This window comes from Octodon degus, unplaced genomic scaffold, assembly GCF_000260255.1.
Source record: "Octodon degus isolate 3935 unplaced genomic scaffold, OctDeg1.0 scaffold00150, whole genome shotgun sequence".
Classification (NCBI taxonomy): Eukaryota; Metazoa; Chordata; class Mammalia; order Rodentia; family Octodontidae; genus Octodon; species Octodon degus.
Window position 1 is genome coordinate 6,875,124 of NW_004524726.1, and position 17,097 is coordinate 6,892,220.

At 34.1% G+C, this 17,097-nt stretch overlaps 1 protein-coding gene across 1 annotated transcript in view; it reads right to left on the reverse strand.

Moving 5' to 3' along the window:
* Positions 1-1,675: 1,675 nt before the first annotated feature.
* Pcdh17 (protocadherin 17) overlaps positions 1,676-17,097 on the reverse strand; it is a 96,264-nt gene continuing 80,842 nt past the window's right edge. Inside the window, exon 4 of the mRNA XM_004642306.2 lies at positions 1,676-2,614. Coding sequence (XP_004642363.1) covers positions 1,932-2,614 — 683 coding nt within the window. The 3' untranslated portion in view covers positions 1,676-1,931. The remainder of the gene's footprint in view (positions 2,615-17,097) is intronic.

The following is a 17,097-nucleotide window of genomic DNA, read 5'->3' on the forward strand; positions in this document are numbered from 1 at the left end:
GGGCTCAAAACTGTTCGCCATGAAGCTGAAAAATGCCAAAAAATTTTAAATGCTGAAGGAAAATGTCAATCAAGGCATTTTCCCATCTGCTACTATTTCTGCAAGTGCTAATTGTATTTTTCCCAATTCCTGAAATTAGAGGTTTCTTAGCTTCATATGGAAGTAAGTTCGAAGCGTGCTAAATGTCACAAGAAAAGGTACGACCAAAAGATAGAAGAGAAGGTGTATTGTTCTCAAAGGATACTGATGAAAGAGACAGAGGAGCACTGAGATTAAGGAAAAAGAAGATTTGTTAAGACTCAGACCTCTTGAAAAACACTACACAAGGCAAGTAACCAGTGTTGGTACCACACATGCATTAATGCATTTTTCATGTTTTTAAAAGTATAATGGAAATGCACTTCTGAATCATTTAAGATACTTTTAAGAATGAACCAATAACATGATATCTACATAGGCATAAGCCTTGTTATGGAAAATAGCATGAAGAAGTTTCAGGTTTGGGTACAAATGTAGTTCTTGTGATTTAGCATGACTTTAATAAAAGCTTCTACAAGGACTTGCACAGAACCATGACTGATGGAAGTATGCTTTGACCTTTCAGTTAGCTCCATCAGCTCACTCAAACACATTTTGAACAGATTATGTACTGTAGTACTTGGTAGACTATACATTAAACAAGAGACTTTGCTCTGAGGCACTGCTTCCTACATTCCATGGGGAAAAGGAAGCAGGAAAAAACAAAACTCATAGAGTTCGACAGCTACTGAGGCAACACTTGCCATTTACAATATAAGCCCAAATATTTTTGCAACACAACTATATATTAATTTAATAAAATACACAATATAGCTCTTATACACTCAACAATTTGGCTCATATGCACAGAATCTGCAATAAATCAATAAAAATATGTCATTTGATGTAAACACATTGAATCTTCTTACATTTGCACATTTAAATGGTCATGTGATTTGTGTATGTCTAAGACATTTTCACTTTCCTGAGCTATTTTAGTGTCCACAAATGAATAAGACATATTAATCATGTTCATTTTCTCTGAATATTACCACTCAATGGTAACTATTGTTTAGAACTTTTCAATGTCAAATTTAAAACAAACTCCTTATTTATATCTTTGTTGGACACTAAAATGCTAAATAGACATTTTAAATCTTTAAATTTTCTTCTCCTTTAATGAAGTGAATTAGTCTACGTGTGCGCAGGACAAAATGGACTATTTCTTTTTACATTTAACTTTTATACGACATGAGGCGTCTTACAAATGATCAAGTTTTTTTTTTCTTTTTTTTTTCATTTTGACTAATGATATGGAATGTTCTTTGTGTTTATATGTGTGGCAGGTAACTTTATACAGAAATGTTTACCACAAATATGTGTTAATGTTTGGTGTAGCTTGGACTACTGCAAGGTCTTCTCAGGACTTTCAGTAGAAGCCTGCGATGACTGCTAGAACTCCACCACAGATCACGGATGATGACCCTGCTTTGTATGGGGTTTATAGGTAAACAGTTAGGTCAGCATAAATCACGGAGCACAGTCTTAGAGTGATCAGAAATACTTCATGTCGCACACTGAACCTTCCTAACAGATTGTCAAAAGGTAAGTGGCATATTCGTCCTCCTCTTTCTTCTCTTCTTTTGCTTCTCTTCTCTTCTCTTTAAGCATCATTAATTTCGTCCTAATATAAGTTTGGTCAAAACAAAACCATTCTTATCTCTGAAAAAAGAAACATCAATGAAAAGAACATACTTGTGGGCACTTCAGATGTTCACTAAAAGCCTTAGAGCAGCATTGGTCTTCTTCCTCCCTGTGAAATAGGTTGCCCCCACGGGTGAGCATTCTTCAATCAACAGAAGAGACGAGAAAATCCCAATGCCTCCCACCCCATCCCGGTCTCTCTCTCTCTCTCACTTTCTCACAGACACAGGGTCATTCCCACGGCAGTCCTGCAAAAGCTTATCGATTTCTCTCACAACTTCCTCTGCATCCACGGACTCTCTGCCCAGATCCCGGCCGGAGTGGTCGAGCTGCTCCAGCACAGCACCCATCTCGCTGGCGTCCCGACTGGCTCTCGAATGCACATCCGCGAAGACCCTTGCCATCTGATCCGAGGGCAGGAAGGGAGGGTCTCTCTGTTGCTTACTGGGTGACAGATACTGAGTGTCAGTGGGCACGTACTGACCGCTTGCTTCGGCCAGGGCTCCTGGCTTTGCTTCGCACCCCTCCAGTGAGCTTTTTGTTGAGGTGCAAGGCTCAATGCAGGCCTTTGTGGGGCTGCTGGATGCGGAAGGGACCTCTTGGAGGAGAGGGCTCAGGGCACGTTTGGCTTTTAAATAAGGTTTCACATTGGCAATGAGAATAGTGTGCTCTCGCTTGTCTTTTCCAAATGTACAAAAAGTCTTTTTCCCAGTGGGATTCACAGTTTCGTAAGTCTCAGTCTCAACATTAGCTTCAACCGTGGGTACAAAGAGATTTGTGCGGTAATCTGCGTTTTCAGCCTGATTGGCTGCAGGGAACTGTGGCATCCAACACCTGTCAGAATGACCAAGCACTCGGCATTCATCTGTGCAATTGACACACTCTTCTGGTTCTGCAAAACAAAAGAGAAAACAGCAAATCCAATCACTAGGGTTTCCTTTGAATTTCTACAGAAGCTGTGATCAGCTCTCAGTGGGCTTGCTTGACCTCTGGTCTCTTAATTAAAAAGGAAAAGAAAACAATAATTAAAACATTTCAGGATGGTTGCATAAACCTGCTGGCTGAGACAATGGTCTTATTTAAGCCTATTCTCTAGATATTAACGAATTCCCATGGCCTGAGTAGAAGTAAAAAATGGCCATTGGAGAATCATTCTCCATAGAATACAACATCATCATAATCTAATCTCTTGGGGATGGCAGTCTTTGTTCTGTAGATCCCATCCTGGAAACAGAGGATTTCAAAAAGGATTACTAGGATTAATTTTTCAAATCAAATAATGGCAAAAATGGGACTGCAAACTTCCAGTCAAGCACTAAGCCACATTTTAAAAAGTTTCTTATCCTATTTTACTTAAAATTTTTAGTTTGGTGACAGTCGTACAATGCAAGTTTTCTTTTCAAAGCCTACTTTTCCTTCAGAGAGTGGCAAATAAAATTTTCTATCAGAATGTATTATGAATAAGCTTGTCAGAAAGTGCACATTTCTATTTTATTAGATAACATATGGATCACGTAATCAGATGTCTTCACTTCAGCTTTCTGTTTGTGGGTTAAGTAGGCACCAGATCATTGTATTCAAGTTATATTTTAGAATAAGTGACAATTCATGGGATACTATTTTAAGCAATGTTTTCTGTGAGAAATTTTACTCTCTCCTTTGGAATAGACACACTGAAAAATCTTTATGCAAAACATTTTTAATGCTCCCTTTAAAAAGATATCAGACTAGGTAATATGAAAAAAAAAATTCCTTCATTACTGCATACCTTCATTGACCCCAGTATTTCTAACCCCAATATTTTTAACCACAACCTTGAAATACACCTTTCAGTTTTTTCTTTCCAGTACAAACATTGTTTCCATTATTTTAATGATCCTTTTGAAAATCAGGGACTTTTATGTTCAGAGGAGAATATTTACAACTGACCTCCACGTAATGGGAGTAGAATTCCCAGCACATTTAGGAGCCCTGGGGACTTCCTTTTAATTGATGTTAGATGATCCCTCCATGTTTAGTGTCTTGTGTGAGGTTAAAGGGCTATATAATAGATAGGTGCAATAAAACAGCAAATGTAATAGAATTGCCAAATTTGTGTAAATTGTTTTTAAATCATGCTTAAAAATATGACTTCATATTTAAAGATTGTAATTAATCTCTCACCAAAAATCAAAACCAAAACTAAAACTAACTCACAGAAATTTTATCTTAAAGGATTTTAGCAATAAAGTAATTTTCTAAGAGAATACACACTGCCTTACGAATCAAAATGATGTCTTAACAGAATAAAAATAACATGGTAATTGATAGCACATACCATTCACTTTCATGTTAAAAAGTAAGAAGTTTGCCTCTATTTTCAATTTGTCATTGTTAAAAAGTATTTTCCTGTGGTAGAAAGAAACATTCACTCAACAGTGCTGAAAACTAATCTCAAACTGAATTATATACCCGTAAACTCATACACCATGTATGACCAAGATTGCTCATAAAAGGAGAAAAACAGCAAGAAGTATAACATCTGTGAATCTTTCTTATATTTTTAAATTAAAGCTGAGATAAGAATTTTTTAAAAGAAATGTAAAATTTTCAAATCATAATGTTCTGTACTGCTATCTTTACCTACTATGAGTAGAAATCATAGTATAACCTTTTATAAGTGATAGCGATAATAATATGAATTTATGTAACCAAATTTATTCTTCAAAAAGATTATGGGAAATGGTCTTATTTTATTTAATACTTATACATGTTTTAGAGATATAATTCTTTCTGGAATTTATTTACAACAAATACACTCTTTGGAATATGCCAATACAGTTTTACATTCCAGTATTGACTGGACTTCCATTTCAGCTATTTGGATAACTAGCACTGATTGAACTGAATATAAATTCAAGAAGAGAGAAAAAGAGACACAGAAATGTGAGAAAGTGTAAATCAACCTTGAATTCCAAACCACCAACATGAAATTATTGTTTGCATTTTATTGTTTGCTGAAAAATCTGCAGTTTCTATTTGACTTCTTTATGCCCTAACCAAGGAAACAAATTTTGAGTACTGATGATGATGCATTATAAGATGTTTATCTTGTGATTAGACCATAATTTTGACAACAGCACTTCACAGTGAAGAATATCGAATAAACCCATTTTTTTATCTCTTAAAGAGAATAAAAATGATAAAAAAAGAAATGATGCTGAATTTCACTTAACAAAATGACAGGAATTCAAATATGATTATAATATTGCATGTTGTTGTCTTCAACTTAATTTTTCAGATTGCCAGATATAATCATGCAAAATTGGTGAAAACCCAAACTTATAAGGGTAGACATCATATTTTCTCCCTAGTGTAAGAGTCTGAGAGAGTAAATAAAATCCAAAAGATACAATAGATACTGTGACCAGGCATGCTGTGTTAGCCCTGCCTCCTAGGCTCACTGAGACAACCATTGAGATTGGGCATAGTTGCGCGTGCATGTAATCCTAGTGCTTGGGAGGCTAAAAACAGGAGGATCACTACAAGTGGGATCTGTGTAATGAGACCCAGTAGAGCCTGTACTAAATACATTTTAAAAAATAGATACTGTGAAATGGAAAGAATCTGTTCAATGGGAGGGAATACTGAGATGAGGGCAATGAGAAAAGGAAAGAAAGAAGGAAGGGAAAAATAGATGTATATACACAGGGTAGCTTTGATAATTGTACTGCTGATTTTCATTGGTCTATTTCAAGGAACAGCTAATGCTTTTTTTTTTTTTGCCTTCTTTTTAAGTTTTTCAGACATTTAGGCCTTGATGAACGCTTCTGTATAAACAACAGAATCTACGAGTATAAAGTGAACAGCCAAGGGTCAAGTATAGATGATCTACTGCAAATGACTGACTGGGCACAAAATGAAAAGGAGAAAGAGGAAAAGACGAGGAACAGAAGGGGCAGGAAAGGCTGCTATAAATTCAGGCATTTAAGAAGATCAGAGTTATACTGAGAGAATTTGTGCAATTTTTGCCTTTCATTATATGTTTTAATCCCTTTAATATGCTGAATGTGTATAATAAAGAATAATAAAGTGGAAACTTTTTTCTCTACCTAAGGCTGTAAAGGTAAATAACCCAATGGCTCTCCATACCTTGGAGAGAACCAATGCCAGCACAGATATGTGACATTATTGAGCACTGAAATCAAGAAAAAAGAAGTAATACTCAAAATAGCCATCATTTGCATAGAATTGGAATGTGTATCAGAAAACAAGTTTAAGGACAGGATAAAAGAAATAAAAACTGAAATATTTAATTCAATATCCATTTGCTTCTTCAGCTCTAATCTGAGATTACTGAAATACTATTTACTTTAGTTTCATCTTTTCTTTGGTACATGGTTGTCCACTCACAGAATGGATCCCAGCCAAGAAAAAAAAAAGCATACCTCCAGTATTATGCAAAAGAGAAAAAAAGAGTTAATCATGTTTATATAGCAAAGGAAAAATAGTTCCAGACTCCAACAGTTAAAACTGTAAGAGGCTATTGCTGTAGAGAAAGTTTATAGCATTTAACCTCTGAAATGTATGATTCCTTGCAATACTGTGGGAAATCTAATAACATTTTCTCAAAGTTAAGAATCATTTTGCTCACACTGATCAGCACATCTGATTACTATACATCCTCTGAAGAGAAGTATCTAAATGCAAGAACCTTCATTGTTTAAGTTTTGTGTAATTAATATGAAATTTTTACAGAGTAAACATTGACTCCAATAACTGTAGAATCATATTTTTTCTCTCAGCTGACTATAACTATAACACATACACAAATGCATACACAGATTATCTGTACATATGTGGTAAAATTGAGCTTTTTCTATTGCATAGTCCAAACTTTTAGAAAATGTAAAGTTTATATCCAATGCATTCCTGAAAATTAAGTAGGTCTCATAACAGAAATATAAGTAAATCACAGGAAAGTTCAACATTTATAAGACATGACATTAGTAAGATAATTATTCTTTTAAACATAGAAATATATATTCATTCAAATACAAATAATATTACGCGTAAATGTAACTGATAGATTTTCTTAATTAAAAAATTAAAATTAGTATTTTAATCTTTCCCTTTACCCTATAATCCTGAGAATAAAAATATATGATAAAATCAGCAACTTAACTAACTCTGACTTCAGAATTTAATACAATTAAAAGACCAAATTATCAGCCCTTACATGATTGGACTTTAGCAGCCTTCCTCAAAGGTTTCTACAATTTGATTTATTCATTATGATTTTAATTTTTTAATGTCAGTGTATCATTAGGAACATATAGCCATTTTGACAGTATGTGAAATATCCCAACAATTACCATGAATAAGATTAAAATTTGAAGTCAAAATGTTATTTAAATCAATAAGGATTAAGAAAGATTAAGCAGGGCTCTGTCACGCATACATATTTTGGAAAATTAGCAAAACACTCTGTGCAACAACTCTGTGGTGTCCCTTACAAGTAAAACAAGACAAGGAACCAGTCATAAAATATCTTATTTCATAGTGAATCTAATGCTTTATTCTTTTCTATCTTGCTTTGGGCAGGAATTTATCAGAAATCAGAAATTTAAACTTATTTTCTCTGTCTTCAAAGCACTATACAATACCCCAAAGCAGCAATACTTGGCAACTAATCTGTTACCACTTAGGGAAACGTTAGAAAACATAAAAGGATTTCCACCCTTAATTTCAAATTTACCTGTTGCCTCCGGAGTGCAAATATTCATACATCTGCTAACAGGCATACAGTTTCCAGAAAAAGAATTGTGTATATGCTTTTGGTGTCCGTCTGATTTATTTTAATACACTGAAGAAATAAATATGTCATAGAAGTTTGAAAATAAAAATCCATAACTCAGAGCATCAGTAAAAAAGTTCTAAAGTGTTCTGGTGTTGGGAGACAAGAATGTAAAAGTTTCCTGTGTTTTATGACTGTCAGTGAAATGGTTTTATTTCTGTTTGTGAACAACTTTAAATAAAAATAGTGCACTTCGATTACTGTGGTGGGTGGTAAGCAATGTTTCTAAAAGCATCTTAAAATTTGCATTGTTTCTAAGTAGATAACTCTATAAATGGAAGTCCATTTCTTATTTGTTCCTATTTTTCTTTTTTTATTTCAATTTACCTTCTTTCAACAACATAAGCTTTCATAACACCTAATTAGCTGCCTGGAAAAACAGAATAGGCACCCATCTCTGTTTATGGCTGACACATTGCTTTGTAGATTAATTCTACAGAATCTAAGCCAAGTGCCCATCACATATCCTCCGTCTCCTCTCCAACCGTGACAAGCCAAGGCCTTTGACTGGCAGTTCACACCTCATTGTTTTCTGCAGAACTATTTTAATGATGTAGCAGTAGTCAGCATTTATTGTTTCTTCAGCACACACAAACACAAAAACACACACTTACACACAGAGATGTACACTTGCTTCTCCATGAGCAAGACAAATTACAACTTATCCAAATATATTCTGAACTGTCAGAGGAAACTATCCAGGCTAAAACAGAAATCTTATTTTTAAAAAACTCAGCCCAATAATGTTCTAATAAAGCGGTTTCTCTTTCACTAAGTTGGCATAGTTTACAACAGCCGTGAACTGACACTTCTGTAACATAAACAGTTCTTTTTTTGGATATGTTGATTATTATGCACTTACTTCTCTTTGCCATCCTAGGAACTCTTTACACTTGTTATGAGGACAGGATAATCATTTCACATAAACAAAATCTTAACAATTTATAATCATGCAAATTATTTGCATGTATGAGATCTGGTTTCCATTTACTAGTATACTAGTTAAAAATAAACTGATTTCTTTAATCTCATCTGCCTGTGAGGAGAAAAAAAAATCACTTTCAATGTTATTCATAAAAACAGTACTTCAAAGGTATCTCAAAACAGTTTCGCTATGTCAATACAAAAGAGTATTTCAATTTAATTTTATCACATGGATGTTTTTTGAAACTAATGTTCACATGACTGACTGTATTTCAGCATCACTTTTAATAAGCTTGACTTATATTCTATGTCGGGTAAGAATAAAGATAGGTAAATAAAAATGTGACACTTATTTAGCTATCTGATCATTTTTCTATTGTACTTTATTTCCCATATGTTTTACTTATGTGCAAACTATGTTGTTTTGTTAGGCAAGTATCATGATAGCTACTCAGATACATTAATATGAGTTGTCTTTTAGCGCTTTTAATTTTGTAATGTAAGTGGGGAAGTGTCTCCAACTATCATATGCTCATTTCACAAGGATTCCTGTTCATACAGCACTGAAAATGGTACTATGTAGGAGAATCCAGGAAATTAAATTATTTTATAGAGCAATCAGCCACAAGGAATAAGAATTAAAAAATACTGTTCACATAATCAAAATACAATGAAAGAAATATGCATATTTAGGTGGATACACTGCCCATCTGTCTCCTGGACTTTACTGTGTTTGTGAAATGTCATTCTATCTGCTTTTGAAAGGCTGAGAGCATATTTTGAAGAGGAAGTTATTATAACACCATCAAATAATCAAACCGTGGAAGCTTTGAAGTATCAATCCTCCAGCATGCACCTGCATCACACAATGCTTCTGAATGTATTGCCATGGCTATATTCAGACACTGGAAACCACTGGCCTATATCATATTCAAGCGAATCCAATTGCAGCTGGGTATATGAAGCTGCTTGGAGCATTTGCACTTACAATTCAATGCACCTGTACATCTGCAGGCATGTCTGCAAGTGTTGTGACCTTTAGGACACAGTAAATGTCTACCAGAGTGGCATTTTGGGGCATATATATATTGATCACACATACACGGCAAGCACAAACTGAAATGAAATTTATGTTATGGAACAAATGCAAAACAGTTTTACGAAGTCTGATATGGAAGCACTAGATATATAAAACAATGAGACTCTGAACCATGCATTGGAAATTTATGGCAAAAATATAATCGTGTCCCACGGCACATTGCTCTGAGATTAAAATTTAAAATTTAGTTGCCTTCCTCCCCCAGTCTCATTCTGTAGGCACAGACATTACCTGAGGCAGCAGCAGATGCTTAGAAGTGAAGTCAAAGGTATATAGTCCCATCACTTTCCTAGCAGGTACTCGCAGGAGACTGGCTTTGAAGCTCAGTACTACACTAATGGAATGAGCTTTTGAGCTCTTGGACAGTGATGGAACTTCTTAAAGAAAAATATAACTCAACTGTCCCCACAGTAAAATGCTATGGATATACTAGATCTTTGTCATTCAACCGATAGTTTTAAAAAGTTTCACTCAATAATTCTTAGTACAAAACTACATTACACATGTCCTTAGAGCCTAAACATTGGATGATTTCAATCAAGGTACCTCAAGTAGAGTGCTCTAGGACAGATATTGCATCAGGTAGAGATTTATGGAAAATGAATCAGTTCTCAAATTTGTAAAGCTAGAGCCCTTCATCAAACAGTCACATTGTGAATAAGCAGAAACAAGATTTGAAACCAACCAAAGGAATATGGTTTGTGAACAATGAAACTCTGAACATTGTTGTAGGAATATCAAACAAAAGAAACTCAGCTGGATGTACGGATTTTAATAGAGTGACAGAGTCTGAAAGAGATAAGGTGCCTGATAAGCGATTCAAGGAGAAATGAGTTTGAATGTGAAGTGGGGAGTAGGGAGAGAGTGACCTATGTAAAGGCACTAGAAAGAGAAACAAGTATCACACCAGAGTGTGAATGCTGCACTGAAAAACCAGTGATGTTGGTGAAATTAGCTAGGACCTGAGAAAAGAAAAGTTCTGAATAAAAGACCAAATTTAATGCAGCAGGCAACAGAGTAGTATCACGGTATCTGTACACTTGATCATAAATCTCAGAAGATTCTTAAACTGAGTACTTAGTAGGAAAGATAACACTTATGAATCTTGAAAACTAGAATAAGATAAAGTGGAAATAATCTTCAAATAAGAATTATTTCTGGCACTAGACCTAGAGTTTTGATATTGCCTACAGATGTAGTAGGACTTAACATGCTTCACTGGCTCCCAAATAATTCACTGGGTGGGACATTCTTGTCCCAGCTCTTATCTACGCCACTTGGATAAGATTACATTTCTAAACTAAAGAAAGTCTTAATATGTGTTGAACCTGCTAGCATTCATTACTACAAATAAATCCTGCACCTTATAATTGTGCAACAGAAAAATACTTATTGTTCCTACATCTATGTTTCCCCTCTTTCTCTAAATTTCTATTATAAACAACAATAAAATGATCATATAATTCACATTTTCAAAAGATTAAAGGACTCATTTAGAAGAACAGGAGAAGGTTCTAGAAGAAAGTGGCATCTTCACACATTTAGGAAAGAAAATAAATATTTCAAAAGAAACACAACAATAAATAAGTTAAATCCGTTAATCGGAGAAATCTATGACAGTATATGTCAAGAAGAATGAATGATTAAATGAAATTACTGAAATCATTTTGAACAAAAAGCTACCACATTTTACCAATGAATCATGCATTCTAGTATTGTTTGCTAACATCATTTATTAATGTTTGTCTGTGATCTTTATACCCTTGGAAACGCAAGAAGCTATGGTGTAGGCAAATGTGATAGTGATCCAACCTGTAATCCAACGTCAGTCTGCACTAAAAAGTGAGATTCTATCTCAAAAAAAATCTTCAAAATTATACTAGGGTGAACTGATTTTTAAGTACACAGAACATAGTCAAAACACACTTTTAAATGTAAACAATTCAGCAATTGTTTAGTTTTATCAAAGCTAAAATAAATTGGGCAAGTATCAAACATGATTGGCAATCTAAAATAGGAACAAATGTCATTTACAAATGACTCATTGGTGAACTATTTTTTTGTGAACTTGCAATGTTAGTTTTTAGAATGATTTTAGGGACTAAAACATTGTCCATAGAAGCTTCCTACTGTTGTGACATTAGTATTGTGTAAAATAATTTCAGATCTGCCTGTTAAATGCCATGTTTACATGAGAAACATAGGTTTACATAAAATGCCAAAGCTCTGCATTTGATATTGAGGATATACTCTTAAATTATAACATAAACGAATCCTATCTAACCTGTATTTCATTCAACTAGGAGGTCAGAATATTTTCCTCCTTAAGGAATTTTTTGAATTGGTAACAATGTTATTGAAATTATGTCTTATATTTAAATGGTCACCTTCTAAATTTTAAATTCTATAACACAGTGAGTATCTTGAGAATACCTCAGTTCTATAGGCTTCTTCATTCACTCCTTGTTTCTCCTTTTGCCTTTTTGTTTTTTCTACTGTGCTGAGTAAAATGAGTGAGTTTTTTTCTTTTGTATTAAGCTAGCTGCCTTTTGGTTTTACTTTTTGTCTGAAAGCCTTCATATTCATGTAAACTAATGCAGAAACCCTTATAATTTAAAAGTCTTGAAAGAGTTAATGCAGCCTCCAAAAGAACTTGCTTTATATGCAGTGATAAACCTATGCTCTGACATGCAATAGTTAGTAAAAGCTGTTTGCTTTACGAGGACGAATTTAAAATTCTAGCAACTTAAATAATTTTGTGAATTTCAGAACCAAGCCCATGTATGTATGCTAGTATTCTTAATCTTTAAAAAGGATATTTTCCATATGCTTTTATAGGCTTGGCATAAACTAACCACCTCTGATAGCACTGCTATTTTGATGACATGGATGAGTAATTCTAAGACTCAAGCCCTCCTCCTAGCAAACAGGTAATCTGTAAGGAAGGTCAATAAAATCATACCCATTAAACCAAAGTCTGTAAGATGCAAGCAAGATAGTCTTATTAGTGCTTCTCTTTCATGTCTGCTGTCAAATTTCTTTGGGGAAGTATATCTATTTATCAATTTAAATTCTTTGTTCGTCTTCTTTCTAGTGCTTCTTGTTTTCACTTATTAAAAACAAGTGAGCAGAATGGGTATCAATTTTAGTGTTCTGGGAAAACAGTTAATTCAGAGACAGCTAATCCTCTTCTGCTTATTATTTAGCAATCAGCACTTGTCAATAAGATATGACAGTCTCAGAAGATGGATTTTTTAAAGGAAGAATTTAATATTCTAATGATATTCTAAGCTCCAAAAGATATTTAATAAATTCAAATAAATTAACTTTAGAGAGAGCTAAAATTGTGTTTGTTATTTTAAATAGATGCACACGCTTCCAAATGAACAGATGGGAACGCTGCACAGATCAATATTTTCAAAATATAATATTTCAAAGAAAAAATTAGTGCAAACTATTTTTAAAGATTAAAGCAATGAGAAATATATAAACACATAATTCTTTATAAATTATTCTTTTTTGTATAAATTATTCTTGCAAAATAACATAATGCAAAATTTAGATATAAATTAAAACTAAATGTTATCCATGTGAATATGCACATAGGTATGCTTCAGTATAAACCCATAACTCATAATATAAATATATTTTTAAAATTTTCAGGAAAAATCCTGCATGTAAAATGACAAGAGTTTTAATAAAACTAATAATAATTCTAAAGCATAACTACTATGCTTAAGGTGGATCAGCAATGAAATTTGCTTGAGAACCAACCAATGGATTAGTAGAGAACACATCTGTGTGCATCTAGGTAGCTCTTATAGGCACAGGCGAGCTGAATGCTGGTAAGAGGGTGAACAGGAAGAGCGGGGCCCATATGGTTCCTGTTAGGTACAGTGACTTCATTGTAAATAGCATGTTTGTTGGACTGACAAAAAGTTGTTTATATTTGACTTTATCTTGAGACTTTATGGTAGACTTCTATTATATTAGGAGCATTTTTGGTGGAGGAAATGTTAAGGCAGCCCAATGTTCAGGCTATGATACGGGTAGACTGGCTAGTGTTAGCCATACTTATCATGAGAACTGCAAGGAAAAAGCAACGCAGAAAAACATTAAAAAAATGTAAATTTTGGCACCAAAGTAACCATGTGTAACTCTGAAAACAAAGGAGATATGGTACATGGAGAAATATAATACCATTATGAGGAAATCAAATTTTGCACAGGTACAAGGAGAAAGATGGCTTCTGAGCATTTAAGGTGACAGCATGTCACACCCATAGCAGGTTCAACAATGAAAAAGTGTTAACTTTTCACTTCAGGAGAAAAACCTTGGGATTTACAGAAGGGCCTCCTCCTGAATTGGTAGCAGAGGTTCATTTTACTGTGGTCTGCCATCCAGAAACTCAAAAACTTCTAAATTCATGGTGCAGGGATGCTTGAGGACTATTCTCATTAGCAGCATACTTTGCCATTATATACATGCTACTGCTTTTACAAGTATGCAGAGTGCAAGGCTTTGGGGGTCAGGGAGGCTTCCAATCTCATTCAAAAAAGACCTGAGAGGTTAAGTAAGGAGCCCCTGAGAGGGCAGTGTATAAAGCTATGGGAAATGACATCACAGTGCAGTCAAGACCACAGGAATTTGGAGAGGTCATAATGCAGAATGTCTGGCGAGAAAAGCTGGATGTGATGAGCAGACCAAGCTCAACAAAAAGGTAATAAGTTACAATATCAAGGATATAAAGGTAGGATTATTCATGTCTTTTAGAACTTTTGCCATGGTATTGTTGTATTATGTTACCCAGAAGTATGACCTTTTCTCATTTGGAGATTAGAAGTGTTTGTGTATAAAATTGATAAGCACTAGGATGCTGTGGTTGAGGTGAACTGCCAACGTGCTTTACATGGGGGCCACAAGGGACTAGTAAAATACTTAGTAAAATCTGTGTCTGTATAGGTCCAGGGTGGTGAGCTTGGACTCCTTGGCAGCACTGTTTCCTCCTTGCTTGCCTGCCACCACAAAAAGCAGCTTTGTTGTGGCATATCTTCCTGCCATGATATTCTTGCCTTCTGATCAGTTTTTAACCAGTTCATGGATTGAACTCTGTAACTGTGAGTCAAATAAATCTCTTTTTCCTCCGGTTTCAGGATGTCAGATTATTTGTTCCAGCAAATAACCGATTCAGTAACTAGAAAAAATACAGGAAGTTTGAACCCTAGTATTCTAGGCCTCCATCTCATGAAGTGAAGAAAACCAATGACCAGGTTGCACATGCAATCACTATTACATGTACAATTATCATAATATAAAAAATGTTAATATCACAGAGAAGATAACTGACATCTCAAATGAAGGCAGTTCTTGGAATTACTTCCCTAAAATTGTGCTGTTCTTATACTTGTAAAGGTTCTGTAAATCTATTGGAAACTGACATTTTTGTCCTGTATGATGGGGTCAACCCAAGAATGAAAAGTTCAGCAAATCAATGCATTCAATATTCATGTTCTATAGTAAATATACAGAAATGTTTTTCTGTAATGGATGTTACTGGCAATGACAAGCCATTTTTCTACTAATGGCTTTAATATTTTGCAATCACTAAAACAAACTGAAATAATAAGAAATGGTGGAAAATTCACAGAAAAGAAGTTCAGAAAGCTCACAGAAAGACAGCATATGTGGGCCTTTGTGGCTCTTGCTATGTAAATTAAATCGGTGGTCAAAAAAGTCACTGGAGAAGGCTATTTCAGGGTCACAGCAAAGATAAGGGTATTTCCAAAAATATTAAAATGATTCCATATATAATGAAGCATATTTCCAAGAGGAAATATTTATTTATTTATTTATTTATTTATTTATTTTGGTGGAACCAGGGATTGAACTCAGGCCCTTGCACTTGCCAGGCAAGTGCTTATTCTACTGAGCTATTTCCCTGACTCCAAGAGGGTATTTATGATGGTATTATAAAGACTTGCTTATCATCTAGAGTATTTTTCTGTAATTTAATTAATAACTATATCCAAAGCAAAGAACACATAACCAAATTAAAGTACATTCTCAATGAAAGAGTGATGGTAACAGAGGAGCATATATGAACAAAAAAGGTTCATTTGTAGACGTGAAATCTAAACTGAATCTAACACAAATTCATATCAATAACACAATAAGGATTCATTAAAATAATTATTCATAATTTAGGAATGCTAAATTATATATTTGAGTTTTTCCTTTGAATATATGCATGCTGAATCTTAGGAATAAGTGGAGTACTATTTTTTCTGGGTGTTTTTTAATTTTTACAATCACTTACTTAAAAATGATGTAAGATGAAGTACTCTCTTTTATGTTCATACCTCCTGTAATTTGGCACATTTACTTCTTTAGGCATAGAAAAAGTATTCTAAATTCTAAGATGCCAAATTTGCTTTCAAGAAAATCTCTTTAAAACTGTTTATGAAAATGACAGTGATCTAACTAAACACTAAAACTCCCTTAGAAATATAATTACATGAGCCAGTTGGAGAGTGTGGAAACTTACTGGACACACAATTTAATCACAAAATCTCAGCTCAAAGGAAAGAACAATTTTAATCTGAGTGCTACTCTAACATTTCATTTTTAGGTGATTTCATGCATTAGCTGCAGATGAATTCATTTCTTAACCTAGAACCCCTAATTAAAATGCAAGGTCCACCTAGAAAGGGGCAACCTTGAACATTTGAGTTAGCAAGTATCTACTAAAATGTTTAATGTTCATTTGCTGAACTGATAAAGATAATTATGATCACAAAGGAAACATACATAGTTAGCTATAGTTCTTCTTATTATTATTTTGGTCTTTCCAAGACAGGGTCTCAATATGCTGTTCAGGCTGGCTTAGAGTTCACTTTGCAGCCCAGAGTGGCCTCAATGCACAGCCATCCTCTTGCCTCAGCCTTCTGAGTGCTTGGATGCTAGACCTGTACCATCACACTAAGCCAAGAAAGGCTTTTTATTTAAAGAAAAAAAAAGGTGGGGGGATTTGAACTCAGGACCTTGCACTTGCCAGGTAGGCACTGTGCCACTGAGTTATATCCCCAGACCTGTAGTAACTATTACTGCAAAATAAGCAGAAATTATCAGTTTAGGAATACTTGATGAATAAATACTCATCCAGTTAGGCTTCTTTTCTTATTGAATATAATTATTTATCATTTAAAACAAGCATATATGCATATAATTTTATAAAAATTTTCCTAAAACCTAAATTATGATTAAGCATTTATAGATAGAAAGAAAATTGTTTAACTGTATGTTACTTATTAATAAACTTATTATCTATAAATCACAATGGTTGCAAATGGGAGATTAGGTCTGAGGTCTCCTACAAATACCCCAAATTATAAATGCTCAATCCCTTGGATAAAACTGGTTATTTTTTGCATACAACTATCACATACCTTTCTGTTTACTTTAAATAATTATTATATTACTTATAATACTAATAGAATATAAATATTATGTAATTTGT